Source organism: Dama dama, chromosome 15 (assembly GCF_033118175.1).
Source record: "Dama dama isolate Ldn47 chromosome 15, ASM3311817v1, whole genome shotgun sequence".
Classification (NCBI taxonomy): Eukaryota; Metazoa; Chordata; class Mammalia; order Artiodactyla; family Cervidae; genus Dama; species Dama dama.
In genome coordinates this window covers 31,454,518-31,474,371 of record NC_083695.1, presented here as the reverse complement: position 1 = coordinate 31,474,371, position 19,854 = coordinate 31,454,518, and the positions used below count along the sequence as shown (strand labels likewise).

General features: G+C 53.8%; 1 protein-coding gene across 3 annotated transcripts; it reads left to right on the top strand.

Moving 5' to 3' along the window:
- The first annotated feature begins 296 nt into the window (after positions 1–296).
- Positions 297–18,424, top strand: DNAJB12 (DnaJ heat shock protein family (Hsp40) member B12). Of its 3 annotated transcripts, none has more exons than XM_061161765.1 (9): positions 297–513; positions 7,871–8,051; positions 9,394–9,539; positions 11,402–11,587; positions 11,707–11,786; positions 12,872–12,981; positions 14,664–14,836; positions 15,384–15,481; positions 16,601–18,424. In XM_061161765.1, exons 1-9 carry the CDS (start codon positions 381–383, stop codon positions 16,628–16,630), a joined length of 1,137 nt encoding a protein of 378 aa, XP_061017748.1. In that variant the 5' UTR covers positions 297–380; the 3' UTR covers positions 16,631–18,424. The 3 variants fall into 3 exon arrangements, with proteins under 3 accessions (XP_061017748.1, XP_061017751.1, XP_061017750.1); XM_061161768.1 differs by having other exon boundaries at positions 15,384–15,529; XM_061161767.1 differs by having other exon boundaries at positions 15,384–15,535.
- The last annotated feature ends 1,430 nt before the right edge of the window (positions 18,425–19,854 follow it).

Genomic DNA, 19,854 nt, shown 5'->3' with positions numbered 1-19,854 from the left:
GGCTCTATGAGGGCAGAGACTTCTGTTTTCTACTATTTACCTAACTTGGCAAATAGCAGGTACCCAAATATCTGTCGAATGACTAAATAAGCAACCTTCGTCTCAAACGCACAGAGTTACTACTTGCGAACATAGAAAACTTTAAGACCTCGGAATATGCCCTCTTGGAACATGGGTTTACATCATTAGGGCCTCTTAGACGTCCCCCCTCTTAGAAGACATACGGTATCGCTTTCCGCCCTCGCTCAAACCTCAGGGAAGGAGGGGCGGAGGGTTTATGTCATCACCCTGCGACCGCCTGCTCCTAGACGCGCCGGCTGCTGGCGCAGCCCTTCGCTCGCCCGGCCTCCCCCTCCCTGGTTCCGCGCTCTGGTTCCGCCATGGAATCCAACAAGGATGAAGCCGATCGCTGTATTAGCATCGCCCTTAAGGCCATCCAGAGCAACCAGCCGGACCGAGCGCTCCGCTTCCTGGAGAAAGCGCAGCGGCTGTACCCGACGCCGCGAGTTCGCGGTGAGTGTAAGATGCCGGAGACACTGAGGGGACATTAGAACTGATGGGGGGAATACGGGAACGGACCGACGGGAGCAGTTGGAGGAGGGGGAGGGGTGGCGAGGCGCGGCTACGCCTGCGCACTGAGACGCGCGGTGGCCTTCGGGAGGTGTAGTCTTTGACTCCCACCCCTCTCCGGGATACTGGACACTTGGTGACAGGGGCAACAGTGACTTTAGCTTTCCAGGTGCTTGCGGAATCCTCTAAGATTTGGAGTTCCCAAGAATGAGAGGTTCTGACAGATGGGGCGAAAGGAACTTATATGGAAGCGAAATCGAACTACTTTTCCCAAGGGGCCATTCGGTGGCCCAGGGCCAGTTGCCGGCCTGGGAAATATTATAGTTTAGGAAAATAAACATAACTCCTCTGAAGGAAGAAATAAGTTCTAGAGAAAGAAAGAGCACTTCTGACCTTCGGACGGCCTGAAAAGTCATCTCCGTATGTTTACTCCCTAGCACGTCTCCGGGCTAGGGTCAAGGACCACCCTCACCAAACTAGAGCCTGCCTTTTTCCCATTCCACACACCCGCTCACTCCCTCCTGGAGCCTCTTCTCCCCCTTGCGAGCTTCAGAGCGATGACCTCAACCACTCCCACCTACCCTCGCCCCGAAGAGTCCGTCAGTGGCCGGCCATATGAGCGTCAGGACAGCACCAGGCTGCTAAGCAGCCCTGGACTGTTTCCAAACCAGAGAGGGTACAGTGAGGTTGTCTGTACTACTCACCCTATCCAGGAAGCCTTTTTTTTTTTTTTCCTTTAACCTAAGTGTTCTTCGGAGTTTTTCTTCACACACGCTGGAGGAGAGAAAGAGGTAGTTCATTAAAAATACAGAGTTTATACCTGCAATTGCCACTAAGTAAACTGGCCGATAGCAGGTACTCAGAAGACGGAGTTTTCATCCTAACTGCTACCATGTGATCTTTCTGAGCTTGGGTTTCCTCAACTGGAAAATTGGAGGGCTGGCACACATAATATGAATAACAATCATACCCATAAGGGCTTTTCACAGAGTTTAGACAGCTCTTTCAGTTTGTTTTCTCTCTTGAGCCTGCCCTATCAGGGAGGCAGAGCAGATCATTATCTTTGTTCTGTAGATAAGGACATACCTCAGAGGCTAGGGACTTGTCCAAGATGACACAGCTAGAAATTGGAAAGTTCTGTGACTCTTTACATGTTCGCTAAAGGAATAAAATGAAACTGAACAGCAGCAGTTAGCTTTCTAACCCTTCATGCCCACATTATGAAATTGAGAAAGGGGAATCATGGTGGAAGAGGCAGTCTAGAACGCCTAAGTTTTTCTCCCTCCTGACTCTGCAGGTTTGGCTTGTTTGCTTTAGAGAGAGTTTCAGTCTCTGTTTTCCACAGCTCCTGAGGTAACCTGCTCAAGGAACTTTTCTGTGAAATCACACTCTGTAAGACGGGCCCTCTGTGTAAGGGGGCGTGAGGGCAGCTCCCAGACTGACTCCGGTACTTCTGGAGGTTCAGAAACAAGCAGCCAAGAATGGATGGTAACAGCATGGCCTGCAGAACTCTTCTGTTACCAGGCCCCCCTGGTACACTTCAAGTGCTTGGATGGGTGTCCTTCCTGGAGTACAAGTACTGGAATTTGCTCAGGCAAGGAGTGACCTGCTGCATATTTGTCATATTCGTATTATTCTGGAAAGGGTATTTGCCTCTCAGCTCTCTGTAAACTTTACCTTGTGCCATTTGCAGGCACAGGGTAACAAGGATGTTACTGACAAGGATGTAGGGGTGATTTAGGCTTGAGATATGGAAACCTTGGTTAAAAAATACTAGGTAGTTGTCTACACTTGATGTTTAAAGTTTGAACTCATTCCACATACTCATTTAATGCAAAGACTTCTTTGTTTTTGTTTGCAAAATCTCTTCTTGGTGCTAAGTGGTTATAGAAGAATTGGTAAGATGTGATCATTCACCTTAAGGAGCTTACATCTAGTGAAGGAGACAGTTACAGAAAAGATGATATTGCAAACTGTAAAACGAGAGCTGTGATTAAACAGAAATGAAGCCCAGTGTTAGACGCTGAGGACCTCTGGGTGGATGTGAAGAATTCAGTCCCTGCCCTTCACGAGGTGGAGGGGAATCTTGGGGGTAGGAGGCATGGAGAGTAAATTATAAGCAGTCTCATGACAGGGATGTGAAACCAATGGTAGATCACAGTGAGGGAAGGCTTCGGGGAGTAGGATAAGAGGCCTTATTTGAACTGCACTTCAGAGGAGAGTAGGGGGCTTGAGAAGGGCTTGCTGGGGGAAAGATATGGAGGCTGGAAGTTCTAAGAGATGTGGGGGAAGAGACTGAGTGTAACGAGATATGGAGGCTGTGGAGGTGGTAATTTGAGTATGGAGGGGACTGTGGTTGAAAATAGGATGGGACCAGACTGGGGGAATCCTTTCCTGCCATACCGGGGTATTTCACTTTATTCTGTAGTTAGTGGAAAAATGACTGAAGTTTTTGATAGCAGGTGGAAGATAGGGTACTGATCTTAAAACAACATATAGGGTTATTGAGTGGGAAGAGAGACTCAAGGCAGAAACCAGTTGGGAGGCAATTGCATGGAGTGGGTTAGGAATTATGAGGGCTTAAGGTAAGGCAGCATGGATCAGAATAAATTCATTGGAGGAGAAGTGCTGAGGCTTCTATAAGAAGGATGCTGAGGAAAAATGGGGACTCAGAATCCAACCCTATGTGATCAGGAAGAAACCAAGCTAAAGAACACGGGTGGGCAGAGATGGGCAGAGTGCAAGGTGCTGGTGGGATGTTCTAAATAAACTATCAGGTTGGAGCTCCGGAGAGAGCACCCGGTTCCAGCTGAGAGTCTGCCGTCATCAGCTGGATGGAGCTCCCTGGAGTCGTGCCTGGCTGAGGTCACTGTGGGAAGGTGTGAACGTGTAGCAGAGGTTACTGCAGACACAGTCATTGCCACATCTGCCCTTAGCCAGTGGGCAGAGACAGAGGAAGCAAAAGGTGAGATGGAGCAACAGCTGAAGAGGCAGTCCCAGGAGGGAGCAGCGGCCAGGTAGCCGTGGAGCCCTGTGTCAAGGAGGTGGTGAGCAGCACTGTCAGGTGCTGCAGAGGCCACGTGAGGAAAGGGCAAGTCAAGAAATGAAAGGCAGAGAATCAAGAGCATCGGACGAGGACTGGTCCTGGAGACGTGGAAGGACAGACAGGGAAAGGTTAGGAGTGAGAGGAGGCTCAGAGAAATCTTGAAGGGTCCAAGGACCTCACAGTGAAAGGATCCAAGAGGACTTGAAACTCTGCTGTAGGAGGTGGGATGGGGAGGCACCAGGGGCTGGACTGATGTACTCTGGAGCAGGGGAGGGGCCCTGAGGTGAGAAGTCACAGGGCAAGGGGAATGGAGCCAGTCGGTCCCTTTCTGAGAGCTTCTATCCAGTCCTGCAGCCTGGTAAGCAGTGGCTTTGCCTCAGGCTTAGCGACAGTGGTGGAAGGCACTGCGTTTTCCTGGGAGCTGTTAAGAACATCTACAGGCCTGTGTTTTTCCAGCATCCTGAGTGAAGGTTAGCCATGGAGGACAGCTCGGCTGCCTCAGGTTCTGTGAAGCACCTGGCACAGAGACTGACGAGGTTCAAAATGAATAGCTGGTAATGTGATGATCTGGGCTCATGAACCGGCTTGCACCGGGAACAGGCCAGCCAGGGAGGTGAGAGGACCCAAGGTGGGGGGCTGGGAGGCTCCAGGGCTTCAGAAGGTAAAGTCTCAACACTCAGCAGGCTGTGGACTGAGTTGTAACCAAGAAATGTCAGGACATCCTAGACTCCAGGTCCACGCAGAGGCTGCCCAAGGTTCTGTGTGGTGCTGACTCTGGGGTTCAGGCTCAGTCAGGGAGGCCAGCACACGGGAGAAGAGAGGACTGGCCACTGAGAGGGTTTGGCGTTCAGCGTCTAGGAGTGAGGGATATTTTAGGACTGGCAAGGTCCAGAGTGTGGAGCTGTCTGTTCCAAGTTGGTCAGCCTTTATGTACCCCATTGGGCACTCAGTCCTTCCATTTATCTTGTTTTATTGAGTCTTTACCCCCTGAACAATCCTGTGAGGGCAGGAACTGTGTCTTCACTGAGGAATTAGGTACCTTGACAAGACCACGTGGCTCATTAGCAAAGGATACAGACTGTGCAGCGCCACTCCCTGGCTCTTCATCTAATCTGGCCTCCATCTCCCGACTACTTTGAGCACTTGTAGGTACCTAGAGAGCCTGGAGGGGAAGTGTCCCAGGTGACACAGTGTTTGCTGGAGGTGGTGCTCAGTGCTTTGGAGGCATTCACTCATTTACTGTTTCAGCTGTCCTGAGGGAGATCCAGGTTTACATGGAGAAGCTAAGTTGACTTGTCCAAGGAAACACTGCTGTCAAGTGGCAGGGCCAGGTTTGAAGCGGGCAGTCTGGGTTTGAGGAGGGTCTCCTCTAGTAGCTTTGTCTGTATAGATGGTCTCACCTCCATCTCAGTGGCTCCTGCTGCCACCCCAGCTTTGGTCTCTTCCTCCAGTTTCCCTTCTTTCTAACTGTCTGCCAGCTTTTCTGAGAAGGGGCAGAGTTGGGATTTGAACCCAACCCTGTCTGTCTAACTCCATCGCCACATTAAGCTATTCTGTTGCCTACTCTTCTGTGACTTTGCTTCCCAGGCACTGTGCTGTGAGGGGTGTAACAGTGAGACAGCATGGGGCAGGCATATCCACGGGCTGGCAGAGGGCTTGTCCCGGCCACAAGAGAGTCTTAATTGTTAACACCCAGAAATCTTTAATTGCCACCTCAAACAGCAGTCTTCTGTGTGACCCAGGGCACATTCATTCCCCTTTACTCTGTCTTTGTGCAGTGTAGAGAAATTAGAAGGGCTGATTCCACATAACTAAAAAATCTTCCAGAATCTTCCCTGAAAGGTACCAGAGAGAGCCGATCCCACTTCCTGGCTGATGCTCCTGTGTATCTACAGTAATTGAATGGCCAGTCATATTGTCTTGAGGGCATCAGCCTGGACCCCTGGGGTTTCCAGAAAAATGAAAATAAACAACCTCTTTAAAAGCCTTAGGAAACCAGCAGACCGGCTCCTCTCTCAGTCCTGTCTTGATCAGCATCACTTTGTTGGTTTCTGCTTTTGCCATTTCCTTGGTACCTGGCGTAAAAGTGGAGCCTGGGATGGCTTGACATCTCATGATTGCAGCTGAGTCCAAAACCTACTGGGCGCTGATACTTTGCCTCCCCAAGATGTGGAGTGCCCTGCCCACCCGCGACCTTGGTCACCTCACCTCCCTGGCCAGCCAGCTCATCAGCCCCGGTCACAGTATTAGCAGCTCCTCATTTTGAACTTTTACTGTATGTCAGTGTCTGTGCCAGGTAGTTACACATCTCATTTTATCCTCATCTACTGTGTGGGGAGATCCCCTGCAGGAGGACATGCCATCCCACTCCAGTATTCTTGCCTGGAAAATTCCATGGGCAGAGGAGCCTGGCGGTGGGGTCATGTGGTCAAAAGGGTTGGACGCGGCTGAGCGCACACACATGCACACTGTGAGGAAACCGAAATTCAGAGAAATCTCACCAGTCCACCAGAGGTCGGGGTGTTAGGCTGAACTGAGATTTGAAGCCTGGGTCTTTGGGAATGAACTTCCTCAGCACAACATGGCTGGAAGGGGCTTCTCCTGCCAGGCTCATGTGGTCTGGGATGGCAGAGTAGTCAAGAGCATGGTTTCCGGAGCTGGACATCCTGGAACTCGAGTGCTGCCACTCACCTTGTGTCGCCACGGGCAAGGTGATCAAACACAGCTCCTCCCTTATAACAGGGATGACAGTGATGAGACCCAGCTCTGAAGCCACTGTCAAGATTAAATGGGCAAGGACTTCCCTGGTGGAGCAGTGGATGGGAATCTGCCTGCCAGTGCAGGGGACAGAGGTTCCATCCCTGGTCGAGGAAGATTCTACATGCTGCAGAGCAGCTAAGCCCGTGCACCACAACTGCTGAGCCCACGCTCTAGAGCCGGCAGGCCACAGCTAGTGAGCCCCTGTGCTGCAGCTACTGAAGCCTGTGTGTCTAGAGCCTATGCTCTGCAACAAGAGAAGCCCCTGCAATGAGAAGCCCCCACTCTCTGCAACTGGAGAAAGCCTGAGTGCAGCAACGAAGACCCAGCGCAACCAAAAAATAAATAATTAATTAAAAAAAAAAAGATTAAATGAGCGAATACACACAGAGCACCATGTCTGGGCCTGCTGACTCATGGCGAGCGCTCACCACTGTGGCTTCTCTCTGAGCACCCTCTTGGGCTTTGCTGCAGGAGCCCCTCCACCCCCTCATGCAGGGCCAGCCCACCTGTCAGCCTCTGTGTTTGTATTTCCCAGCTGCTGACTCGGTGAGAACATGTGAGTTTTCTACAAGTAGCGCAGCAGGGGCTCAGGATACAGTGGTCCACTTGAGCCCCAGTGCTCGGCTCCCTGGAGCCCAGCTCTGGGCCTCCTCCAGGCCCACATGCATCGTAGTGCCTGGAGCCCAGCAAACACCTGGCACACTTGAAGGAAGTTGGGGACCAGCCAGGCTGCATTGCTGCCCCTCCTTTGCACGGAGGTGTCCTGGGTCCCTGCAGTGGCCCAGATGCCTGGATTCCCAGGGTGCTGTGCCCCAGGCATGACTCATGGGCTCAGAGCTGGCTCTGGGCCTGTAATGAGTGGGCACAGGGGACTCCTTCCAGAGATATGGGCCTTTCCTCATTGAATCAAAAGGCACCAAGGACTTGGGTTTGGATATCTGTGACCCTCTCTAAGCATGACCGCTAATGCCCTGTATAGACTGTGAACACTGAAGCAGGACACTGGACGTGGCCAGCCATTTGAAAAAGGTAAACAGTAGCAAGCGTGAGCACAGCAGATGTTTGTCCTGAGTCCCACACCACCCCTGCCCCCTGGGGCAGAATCACTGCTCCCTTTCCTCTCCACAGCTGAGCGGGAGGAGGCCTTCCTCCCAGTCCCTGCTGACTCTGATGGTCCTGCTAAGTGCAGCCCCCTTACAGAACACTTTGCCCATCTTGGCACTCAACAGCGGGTGGCTATTACACACTTTACTTAGGGATTTTATAAACCTAAAAGATTAATAGTTTATTTTTGTGCTGGGTTTACCCTCAGAACTGTGACTCCTAAGCAAGCGATTATCCCCTTAGTCCCTCAGGCCCAGGTCAGGAAAGGAGCAAGCTATGTTGGGAAGAAGAGTGGGTGGGGTGCAGGGGTCCTGGGATTTCCCAGGGCCGGGCAGGCCCTCAGCCATTGCTGGAGCAGGAGCCCTGAACAGTTGTCCTGCTTTTGCACAGCCCTGATCGAGTCCCTCAACCAGAAACCACAGCCTGCCGGCGACCAACCCCAAGCCACAGAGGCAACTCACGCGACCCATAGGAAAGCAGCTGGGGCCAATGCCCCCTCAGCTAACGGTGAGGCCGGAGGAGGAGAGAGCACCAAAGGCTACACCGCAGAGCAAGTAGCAGCCGTGAAAAGGTAGCGGACTGGGCGGGCGGGAGGAGCCAGAGCCTGGGGGGTTGGGACGTTTTCACATCTAGAGAAGGCTTCCTGCCGCCCGTCATCCACCTCACCTGGGAGGGCCTTGAGGCTGGAGGACGGTCAGGAGCCGAGCTCACAAGGCCCTCTCCCATTTCCCATGAGGCCCTGGAGTCTAGTGTGGGCCTTGGGGCCCCGCTATCCCCTGCTGCCCCGGCAGCCCACAGCAAAAGCTGGAAACCGCTGATGCTGCTGGCCTCCTCTGCCACAGGCCAGCAGATCCTGGGCCTTTTTACACAGCCCTGTTTGTCAGAGATGAGGCCTGGTCTCCCCTCCAGATACTCCCCCAACCCACACTCCTGCCCCCAACAAAGACCCTTTTCAGATCAGAGCCTGTGTGGGGTAGGGTGGAAACAGGAGGAGTTATCCCTCCAAGGCTTGGGCAGGCTCAGCGCGGAGCAGCTCACACCAGGCCGAGACAACCCAGCCACGGCTGCTCAGGATTAGATGCTCCCGCTCGCATTTCTCCGGAGGCCTCCCACCAGCTAGCCTTGGGAGTGCCTCTGCGGTCACTCCCCATGGTCCTGGCTGCTAGTGAAGATGTTGTCAAGCTTCAGGCCTGTGTGTGACCCAGTGTGATGATAGTTTCCCATAAAAGTATTTGCCGAATTTACACCTTTCTGACCAGACAAGACCATGGGTTGTAGGCAGTAGAAGCTGGTGATGGGAATTTTCCTGGTTATCCAGTGGCTCAGACTCCATGCTCCCAATACTGGGGCCCAGGTTCGACCCCTGATCAGAGAACTAGATCTGACACACCACAACTAAGAGGTCAAACGCTGCAACTAAGACCCGGCATGGCCGAATAAAAATAAGTATTAAAAAGAAAGAAAGAAACCAACTGTGGGCCAAGAGTCAGGGAGTCTCCAGGGACCCCAGGAGTTAAAAATCAGTGGGAGAGAAACAGCGTCTCTTCAGGGCCCTGTGTGATGGGTAAACAGACACCTGCCACATCCGGCCTGTTTATCCCTCAGACTCGGACTGCCAGGAGGGTAGAGCTGCCAAACCCGGGGCACACCTGCCCTTGGGCAGAGGCCCTTGACGAACAGTCCTTCCTAGGTGCCTGCAGCGAGGGTGCTGTTGTTAGCTCAGGGAAATGGTTCCTGGCCCCGCAGAAACAGCATTAAATCCTAAATATACTATTGCTGTCTCTGCTGGGCCTGTCCTGGTCCCCCAGCCTGCTCAGAGCTGGGCACCCACACTGCTCTTTCATCAGCCACCTCCCTTCCCAGCCTGGGCCCACGAGAGCTCCCTCACCAAGTTCTACTCCCTCCTCCTCCAGGGTCAAACAGTGTAAAGATTACTACGAGATCCTGGGGGTGAGCCGAGGAGCCTCAGATGAAGACCTGAAGAAGGCCTACCGCAAACTAGCCCTCAAATTCCACCCCGACAAGAACCATGCGCCTGGCGCCACTGAAGCTTTCAAAGGTAAACTGACCCAGGTTTCCTAGTGTTTGGCTGTTCTGATCTCCTATCCTGGGGAGGGAAGGAGGGGCTTTTCCTGGAAGCTGCCTTGGACCCAAGTCCTTCCAGCTCAGGAGCTGCTTTTGGGAAGAAGGCCCTATAGTCGCCTCCACCCCGCAATCTGTCGGAGTGCAGATGGTACCACTCCTCTCTCTCCTTCCCCCTCCCTCCACGGAGTTACAGCAGGGGAGCTGAGAACCAGTGCCTTTGCCAAGGTCACATGCTGATTGAGGGGCTGAAGGAGGCCTCCTGTGTCAGTTCCGCATCCTGGGATCTTGAAAATAGTTTCCCTGTTCTGAGAAGCTGAGTGGCCTGGATCAGAGCTTGGTGGCCTCCTCAGACCAGCAGCCGCGGCCAACCCTCCCCAGTCCCTCTACACACACACACACGCCCACACACATACCACACACAACCTCTCGCCTCCAATGGGGGACATAGCAGTCTCTCTGGACTCAGGGCCTGTTATTTCTGGGGAGGGGGCTTCAGTTCTGGCTGAAAACATAAGCTGCCCTTTAATCGTTGACATTTTCACTGAACACATCAGGCACACTTGCTGGCTGTGTCCCAGCGCTGAGTTGCTGGGCCTGCAGTTCCCCAGACATCCCTTCTCTCCTCTCACACCTGCCTGTCCTCCACGGGACCTTCATGGTCTTGGGCTCACCTCCCTCTGGGGTGTGGTGACTGGCCCCCTCCCCGGGGCCAGGCAGGGTGCTGTGCTGTACCGGGGCTATGACCATCACCAGGTGGGGAGCCTGCGCAGAACAGACCCCCAAGATCCCATGTGCCTCTCTCGGGGCTGCCCCAGCTGCTCCGTTCCAGTCTGCTCGGGGTTGGTTCCCAGTGGGGCAGTCTGCAGGCATCTACCCCCGCTGCCTGTCCACCAACCTCAGGGGCAGAAGGAGAAAGGAATGAGGAGGCAAGGCAGCTGGGGTTCATGTTTCTCCAGCCCTGGCCTCGGGGCCCTGTCACGGTGGGAGGAGGAGAGGCATTCTCACTCTCTAGGGGTTGCACGTTCTGAAGCAGATGCAGCTTTGACCTGCTGCCTTGAGGGTGTGGGCCGCTGGAGGACGAGAGACTGAGGAGGACTCAGAGCTGGGGCCTTCCAGGCACAGGCTTCCCCACCCCTGGGAGCTCTAATGGGGGCCAGGTGGAGGAACCACAGCTGGGACCCAGACCCCGGGGAAGAGAAGGCTTGCCCAGGCCACACCACCAGCAGTGGAGTCTCAACTAGAGCCTGGGGACCCGGCCCCTCCTGGCAGTTCCTGCTGCTCTCCGATTTACAATAGCACATCACGTGTTTGTTCAGCCTTCTTGTTGTGCTGTGACTTGAAGATTACATACCCTCCAGAAAGGATGCCCCATCCCACCAGACACCCCAGGAGAAAGGAACGAGGAGGAGGTATTTTGGTGGTTTTCATAAAGTCAGAGAGCAGACCTGAAGCAAGACTCACCTGGGTTTGATTCCTGGCTCTGTAGCATCAGACCTGTGTGAGCTTGCACTTAACTTCCCTGAGCCTCCGTTTTCTCATTGGTAAAATGGAGATGAGCTCTTAGGGGTAAGTAGGGTAATGCCCATAAAGGACCTGATCAATAGAAAAAATTGGACCATCATCATGCAGTGGAGAGTGAGGACTGAGTGTTAATCCTCCGCCCATTGCAGACTGCCCCGATTCATTCAGAGGTGTTCCAGCATCCATCCTCCCGCCCCACCCTCTGCACCTTAGAGCACCACTTGAACACCTGAAGGAAGTGGGCGCTTGGCCACCATGGGCCTACACCCCCAGCATCCTCGGACCTCACCTTTCTGCCTCCTTTCTTGCTTCTAGCCATCGGCACAGCATATGCGGTACTTAGCAACCCAGAGAAAAGGAAGCAGTATGACCAGTTCGGTGATGACAAGGGCCAGGCAGCCCGGCACGGCCATGGGCATGGGGACTTCCACCGCGGCTTTGAGGCCGACATCTCCCCTGAAGACCTCTTCAACATGTTTTTTGGTGGTGGCTTCCCATCTAGTAAGTTTCCCTGCTCTCCCCCATGTCCAGGCCTCCCTCGTGGTGATGGTGGGAGATGGGATGCCAGCCTCTCCCCTTCCCAGCAGCCCCACTCCTGACTCAGTCCCTCTGACCCCCAGGTAATGTCCACGTCTACAGCAATGGCCGCATGCGCTACACGTACCATCAAAGGCAGGACCGCAGGGAGAACCAGGGTGATGTGAGTGAGGAGGGGGTGGGTATGGGGAGGGTGCCTAGTCCCACCCAAGCGGGTGAGGCCTGGATTGGGGAGTACCTTGCTATCCTGCGACAGCAGTACCCCCCCAACTCAGCCGGGAAGCTAACTCGGTCCCCCGGTTGCCATTCCACTAAAGGACACCAGAGGGAGCCACACTCCACAGCACCCACAGCGGGAGTTGGGCGTGATGGCCTCTGCTGGGAAATGGAATGCAGAAACCTCCCTACTTCCAGGCAGGTTCCAGTGTTAATGGCCTTCGTGAGGTCTATATGTTCTTAAGGTCAGAATGACGTTTTCCAAGCAATAGAAGGTTAAACTTCACAAGAGAATTGTAAAGGATGACAACATAGGGTTGGGTCTTCTTTCTTCTCTTCAGTATTCTTTAATAATGTATACAAGAGCTGTAACAAGACAATGCATCAAACATCCTTTGAGTGCCACAGATTATAAGAACAGGTGGCTGACTGAAATTAAAGCAGTTAGCTAAGATTAAAATACTGTGGACAGTTGCAGAATATTTAAAATTATACCAAGCAGAGGGTTCTCTTTTGCTCTGATAATGTGGCCTTCTGCTTTTGTTTATTCATTTTTTAAACTTTTATTTTGTGTGTATTTAACATACAGAAGTTTTTTAAAATTGAAAATTACCACAAACTGAACAAATTTATTTTATAATTTCTCAACTGGCAATTTTTAAATTGGTAATAGGGTTCAGAATTCAGAAAGGTATATATAGTGTAAATCTCCTTCAAGGCCTGCCTCCCATTCTTCTGAAGGCAGACACTTTTGCTTTTTTTTTTTTTTTTTTTCTTGTATTCTCTCACAAGTAAATACGTATACCCACCTCCCACCCCAGTATTTAACCCCAGTTGCAGCTTTGTTTTTATTTGGAGAAACTGGCAGCTAGAGAAGTTTCTGTATTAGGGGGATCCATGGGAGGGAATGGGAGAGAGAGACATCGTGGTCTGTCTGTACAGACTCCCACCACCTGGGCTGCATTGTGGCATTTGCCACCAGCATTCCCCCCACCAGCGTCAGCCTGGGTGACCATTGGCTCTTCCCTCTAGGGCGGGCTGGGGGTGTTTGTCCAGCTGATGCCCATCCTCATCCTGATCCTCGTATCAGCTCTCAGCCAGCTCATGGTGTCCAGTCCACCCTACAGTCTGAGCCTCAGACCGTGAGTACCCGCCGCTGGGGTGAGTCCCGGGTAGTGGGTACACGGTGGGGTGGGGCGGGAGCTTTGGAGCCTCAGCCCCTACCAGGGGCCTTCCTTCCCATCCTCTTCCAGCAGGTTCCTGATCAAATTGCAGAAGCTGCTTAGAATCAAGAAAATAGACCTTGTTAAGCTGAGGTTCTTGATTTTTTTTTAGGATCATAGTCCCCTAAGAAAACACAGTGAAGCCTGCAGCTCTTTTCCCTAGAACACTGTGCATGCACACTGTTTTGCATATGGTTTCACGACACTCTCCCCATCTTATCTGCTGGCCTTGAAATAGGAACCTCTGTTCTTCCGTTCTGCTTGAGAGCCCTGAGACCATGAGAAGAACAGAGGCTCTAGAGTCAGAGCAAAGGTTGCTTTGAATCCCAGCTCCTCTACTAACTAAGCAGCTCTGTGACCTTGGACTAGTTATGTAACTTCTCTGAGCCTTTGCTTCCTCACCTACAAAATGGGAATACCTGCTTGTGATAATTAAATGAGTAATACACATAAAATGCCAGGCTCAATAGAAATGCTTGCTAACATTTGTCAAATGAATATACGGTCTCACACTGATAGTGAACTTGGGCAAGTTATTTGCCCTTTGAAGGCATCAGCTCCCCTCATTTATTTCTAGCACCTGACCTGATATAGAGGGCCTGCTTGGCTTCTATGGCTGGAAGCCCAGTGACCCCACCTAGCGGCCAGCCTCAGCCTGGGAGCCTGGCAGGATCCCTCTGAGCCAGCAGGGGGCAGAGTCGGTCCACTGGACCCACACCAGCCAGCACAAGCACTCTGTGGCCTGATGCCAGCCTTTTTCTCTGTAGCTAGAGAGCTGAGAGGCAGGAATGGGCAGACAGAAGCTGTCCTCACCAGAGCACTAACTTCTATCAGCATGTTGAGGCTCTTCCCTCAGCCTGCATGCATGTGTGCTAAGTCAATTCAGTCATGTCTGACTCTGCAATCCCATGGACTACAGCCTGCCAGGCCCCTCTCTCCATGGGATTCTCCATGGGCAAGAATACTGGAGTGGGTTGCCATTTCCTTCTCCAGGGGATCTTTCCAACCCAAGGATTAAACCTGCATCTCTTATGTCTCCTGCATTGGCAGGCAGATTCTTCACCACTAGGGCCCCCTGGGAAGCCCTGAGCCTGCAGAGCCTACAGTTAGAGGTAGAAGATTCCAAGAGGTGGAAGGATACAGCTCCTTAGAATCCTTCCTGTCATGTTGTTCCTAAGCCTGTTCACTCCGGACTGGGAGCCCCTGGATAGGAGGGCAGGCCCTCAGCAAGGATTGGCTTAGGGGATGAACAAGGGAATGGAAACACAGGGAGCTCAGGTCACGCAGCTCATCACAGGTGGGACCTGCACTCACCCTGGGTTCCCTGCTTCCCTGATCAGGCCCTCCCAGGGAGGGGTGCTCCCCAGAGGCCCCAGGCAGCAGTGTGGTAAGCAGAGAGCCAGAGGCACACCTTGCTGTGGTCTGGACCACTCATATAGGAGGGAGCCTCTTTCTTTTCTCCAGAGCAGCATGGAGTTCCTGCTCTAGCCCCTACTCCTGTGGGCTGTGCGGCACCTTATGTTGGGGGCCCCAGTCATCCCTAGCGCTACCTTGGGTCTGTGGACCCATGCCCACTTTGCGCTTGGTCTGTTCCTGGCCAGGTCGGTGGGCCACGTCCACAAGCGAGTCACTGACCACCTGAACGTCGTCTACTATGTGGCAGACACGTTCTCTGAGGAGTACACAGGCTCCAGCCTCAAAATGGTTGAACGGAATGTGGAAGATGATTATATTGCCAATCTTCGAAACAACTGTTGGAAGGAGAAGCAGCAAAGTAAGTTTGTGTGTGTTTATGTGGGGGCGGAGGAGGGGGTGGTGTGTGCACAAAGCTTGAGAGCTTGGAAGAAGAAGGCACTGCTCCCCCAGTGATCTGTGGGCCCAGCACCTGGCACTGCTCTGCGCCAGCCGTGGCCCAGCCAACAGCCAGCTACCACCCCTGTGTTTCCCTGGGGCTGGGAGCCAGGGGCCACCTGGAGATTTCTTCCAGCTTCCCGTAAATCACTGCAATCAGCCTGCTGTTTCGCTGCCATAGGTAACTGTGTAGAGAGAAATTGGGGCAAATCTGGCCACTCGCTGATTAGATATATGGATCTACCTATGGGGCCCTGGGGCAGTCTGACCAGGATGTCAGGTTCTCACCTTGGCTGGCCTCACCTGTGTTCTATCAAAAGGTGCCTCTATCCTGCCCCCCAGCGGGGGTCTACCCTAAAGGGATTCTGCCCAGTCCCTGGGCCCGTAACTGCTCTTCCCCTCCTGCACAGACCAAGCTGACATCGTAGCAGCCTTAGAAGCACGCCCTAACTTGCCCCATTGCTTTGCAGAGGAAGGCTTGCTGTATCGGGCCCGCTACTTTGGTGACACAGACATGTACAACAAAGCACAGAAGATGGGAACCCCAAGCTGTAACCGACTGTCAGAGGTGCAGGCCTCCCTACATGGATAGTCCTGGGCCAGCCGTGCCACCGAGGTCCAAGTATGAGCCAGGGCCTCCTCTGCCTGGCAACTCCTGGCAGCTCTGGTCTTGGTCATGAGGCAGAGGAGGGTATGAGGAGGGAGGGAGGGAGCCCAGCGATCGCGCGGCACAGTTTCCCTGTCCTCAGCCTGACCCCCAGCCTGCAGAGCTGGGAGTGTTCTGGGGTGAGTGGGGAAACTGAAGTCTGTCTCAGCCCTCCAGGGTGCCTCCATGGCACCCCACCCTGCCCCCTGGCTCCAGAACTGAGGGGTGCCCAGGGCTGCTCCTCAAGCTCGCTTGGTCTACCCCAGCCCTGTGGTCCCCCTTGGCCCTTTCCCAAGTGTTACAGACTCTTATCTGGGCCCTGGGATCTAGGCCGCCTGGTATTACTGGGCAGTCAGTAGACCCCCCCCACTTCCCCGGCAGACACCAGGATGAACCATGTGCGAATGGGTGAGCTGACAGCCCTTCCTCTTCCCCTGTCCTTCCAGGCAGGAAGAAATGTGGTGTGCATGGGAGGGAACCCGTGTGCAGGGGAGGGAGCCAACAGTCTGGGAGCAGGAGAGGCCCTGCCCCCAGGCTGGTCCTAGTCTGGTTGGATCAGAAGCACTCTGAGCAGCTTTACACCTGGCAGCCGCAGGCATCTGACTGCCCGTGCACCTCACCTGTGGTCTGAGGAAGGGAACAAAAGGTCACAAGTTCAGGGTCCAAGGAGCAGAGAGCCCTCCGCACAGAGGAATGGGAGAAAACAATGAAAGGTGGTGGTAGCAGGCTCCACCCCGCCCCCACCTTTACCCCCTCTGCAGCAGGCTCTGTTCCCAGCATTTGCCAGAGGGGACAGCTTGGACCAGGCCCAGAGGAGTGTGGGCAGAGCTGGTAAAGGTTCTTTTTCGTGTTGGTGCTCTGCCCACCGCCTCTTGGGCCTGCGTCCCCTCAGCTGCAGACTCTGCTCTGAGGCCATTTGCTGGTGCCTCTGGGAGAGAGGAACAGACTGCAGGGCCCAAGACTTGGCTTGTCGGTGGGGGCTAAGCTCCAGGCTCCGGGACACGTAACTGCCAGGCTAACTGTTACCACTCTCCTCCCCAGACTATGAAATCCCTGGAGAATGTTTGGTGACATGCACTGAGCCAAGGTGACGGACTGTACACTTAAGGAAAGACAAAAAAAGAAAAAAAAATTAAAGTGGAATTGGAGGCCGAACGCTGCACAACTGCCCTCTCTCTCACCCAGTAAATGCAGAAATCTCTTAGGACAGACAGGAAAACCTGCCACGGGGCTGCTTCCCTTCCTCCCAGGGCTGGCAAAGGCTCGGGCTCCACATCAGCTCTCTCCTAGGATACAGAAACCATGGCAACGAAAGTAGAATGTAAAACTTGCAGCAAATGTCTGTGGGAAGGGCTGGGGGAGGGGGCACCCAACTTCCTTTCTTCCCCCCTCCCAGGAGCTACCACCAGTCACCTCAGTGGAAGCAATCAGAGGTGTTGGCCCAGGATAAAGAGGACGAGGAAAGAGAACTCTCCATAGAATGTAATTTATAGATGCGTGTATATGTATATATCTATTTATATGTAAATAACACATATAAAGATATATATAGAGAGAGTCTACTTTTTGAAACTATGCAGGGATTTGGTTAGGTTGTTGAGTTGATTTCTTCCCTGATTTAGAAAACGAGGCCTGTTTGGGGAAGGAGCCTTGTCCTTCATAGCTGACAGCAGAAGGAAAGTTGGGTCACAGCTTCTAACGTTGCCCTCAAGCCCAGCCTGTTTTTGATGGCAGCAGTAATCATGATAGCATAAATCTGTAGAGAACTTGGAAGGCTGCCAACTTCATGATTAAACTGGAGGGGAGCAGGCCATGGGAAAAGAAGGTGCCCCTAGGGTCAGGTGCCAGGTCAGTGTTGCATCACGGTAGAAACCCCAGATGGCCTAGGGGGATGAGCCCACCCACCGTAAGTTTGGTCAGCTCAGGTGGGCACTTTGTCCTGGCGTCCAGGAGCCCCCCTGACCCCCCACCACCGAGAACAGCAGGATTGGAGAGGGGAATCAGGTTCAGCCTGACCACCTCCCCGCTTAGTCCCTACGTGAGTTTTGCCTTATAGGTGCCCCCGGGCACAGCCCCATTGTTGCTACTGGTTTTTCCCAAGTCATGGACCAAGGACTCCAGAGGCTTTTCTTCCAAGAGTCAACCAGGTGGCACCCAGGACCTTGGGGCAGCAGCCGAATCCTGAAGAAAGTCCATGACCGTGGGCATCTCTGTCTCTACCCTCCAAGGACGTGACGCCACCTGGCCTTCTCTTGCACGTTGGACAAAGGATGAACCAGAAGGTTTTCTTCTCGTCACCTTCAAATGAGGATTTTTCTCAAAACAGCAGTTGCTGCCAGGGGAAGGGAGGGAGGTTTTATTTATTCCCACAGTTTATACTGGGCCTTTTGGAATTTACCGTTTTCCCCAAAATTTCCTCTCGTGGTGGGTGTGTCATTGAGCCTGCCATCCTCCGAAGCCTTACTACCCCAAACCAAGCTGCCAGCCAGGAGGGGGTCACCACCCTCCCAGAGCTTCTCTTGGCTCTTTTTTTAAAAGTCTCCCAACAAGTAGGATTCTTGCTGGGAAAGGAAGCTTGGTGAAGAAATGTCAAATATGGTTTTTAAACAAGGTCCTGCCCTGTGATGAAGCAGCCGCCCCAGCCCAGAGAGATGCTCAGAACTGGATGCGGATGAGAGCACCCTGCCCGCGGTGGCCCCGGTGCTCTGCCCCCACCACCCCAACCCTCTGGTCTCGATAGATGTCCCTAGACGGGCTGAGCCATGTGCAATAAGAACATAGATCCTGATGGATCCCCTGAGAAGATGTATTTCTTGAATTAGAATTCTGAAATTGTATATCTATAAATATATGTTTATTATGTGATTGGTGGGTCTGTGTTGAGCAAGGGGGCCAAGCTTGGAGGGGAGAAGGGGGTGCGAGCACCTGTTGCCGCTGACACCGTCCTGCCTGGGCCACGAGGACTTTGGTGGCGAGTCGGAATGTCCCCTCGCCCCAGCTGACAGCCACTTCAGTCACAAGTGTTGTTCCAGGGCTGACTCCCATTGCGACAAAGGGTGAGCGGCTCAATTAGGCCAGGACCCAGGGGTCCCTGGCACTAATCCAGGGTGGGCAACCTGGGCCTCCCGTTGGCCCTACCCCACCAATTCCATCAGGCCTGTGGTGAACACAGCAGATTCAGAACCTCCCTTCTCCCCAGCCTGGAGCTCCAGCCCACCCTGGATCCAGAACAAGGGAAAAGTTCTCAGAGTTTCTTTCCATCTCTGGCTGCACAGTCTTCCCAGCCATCCCTGCCACACCGCCCCCACAGCCCACCCTCCTCCCCCATGGAAAAGTTAAAAATGCGGCAGCCAGCGTAGGGCTGTCTGAATGGAGCGGCAAATCTGCCGGGGGGCCTCCCAGAGACAGGGCCCGGCAGCCCTGACTGGCGGCCTGCGGCCCCTCCTGCCGCAGCTCCAGCCAAAGACAGGCAGGCTGCCCGGTGGCGCCACTGCAGCTTGGGAGCCCATTGGCTGCCCCCGCCCGGGTCACCGCGGCCCGCCGCCCGGTCTGCAAGCCACCACTTGTTGGCTGCGGTTGGCAGGGGCGTTGCCAGCCGCCCCCATTCACCCCCCCCCCACAAGTCCCCCTGCCCTCAGCGTGCAGTTCTGTGAGCCAAAAGGGGCGGGACAGACTCCGTATGACTGTTTGCCACAAAAAAAGAGCCTTTGACAAGTGTCCCCACCCACTGTCAGGTGGCACAACAAGCCCCTAGTCCATGCAAGTTCCCGGGATCAGCCAGCTTATCTCCCCGTCCTAGACTTGCCCCACGGGGCCAGGAGCACATACCCAGCCTGACTGCGGCCACATCCCCGCCCAGAGTTCCAGGGCAGAGTCACCTGGCTGTTGAGGAGAGGCGCACAGACTTGGAGGAATAGACTGTTGACAGTGTGGGCTCAGAATCCCTACCAAACATCACACCATATGGTCTGAGCCAGTCAGCCCATTTCCCAGAGCAGGTGACTGAGACTCAGGCAGGGAAGTTCGTGCCCCAAGAGCCTCCATGAAGCTGTGCATGTCTTTGGGGTTTATGTAGCAGAACAATCGGTCCTTGAAGGGTCAGACCCATTCACACCAAGTAGAGTGGCAGGAGCCCTGAGTTCAGAAGGGTGGGAACGGGGAAAGGCCACACTAAGGGAAATGAGACTTAATCTGAGGGGCTGGGGCTGGGAACAGGCTGCCCTTAGGAGCTGTACACACTTACTCTCTCCCAGCAATGACAAAGGTGTCCACCTGCTCTGCGGGCAGCTTCCCTG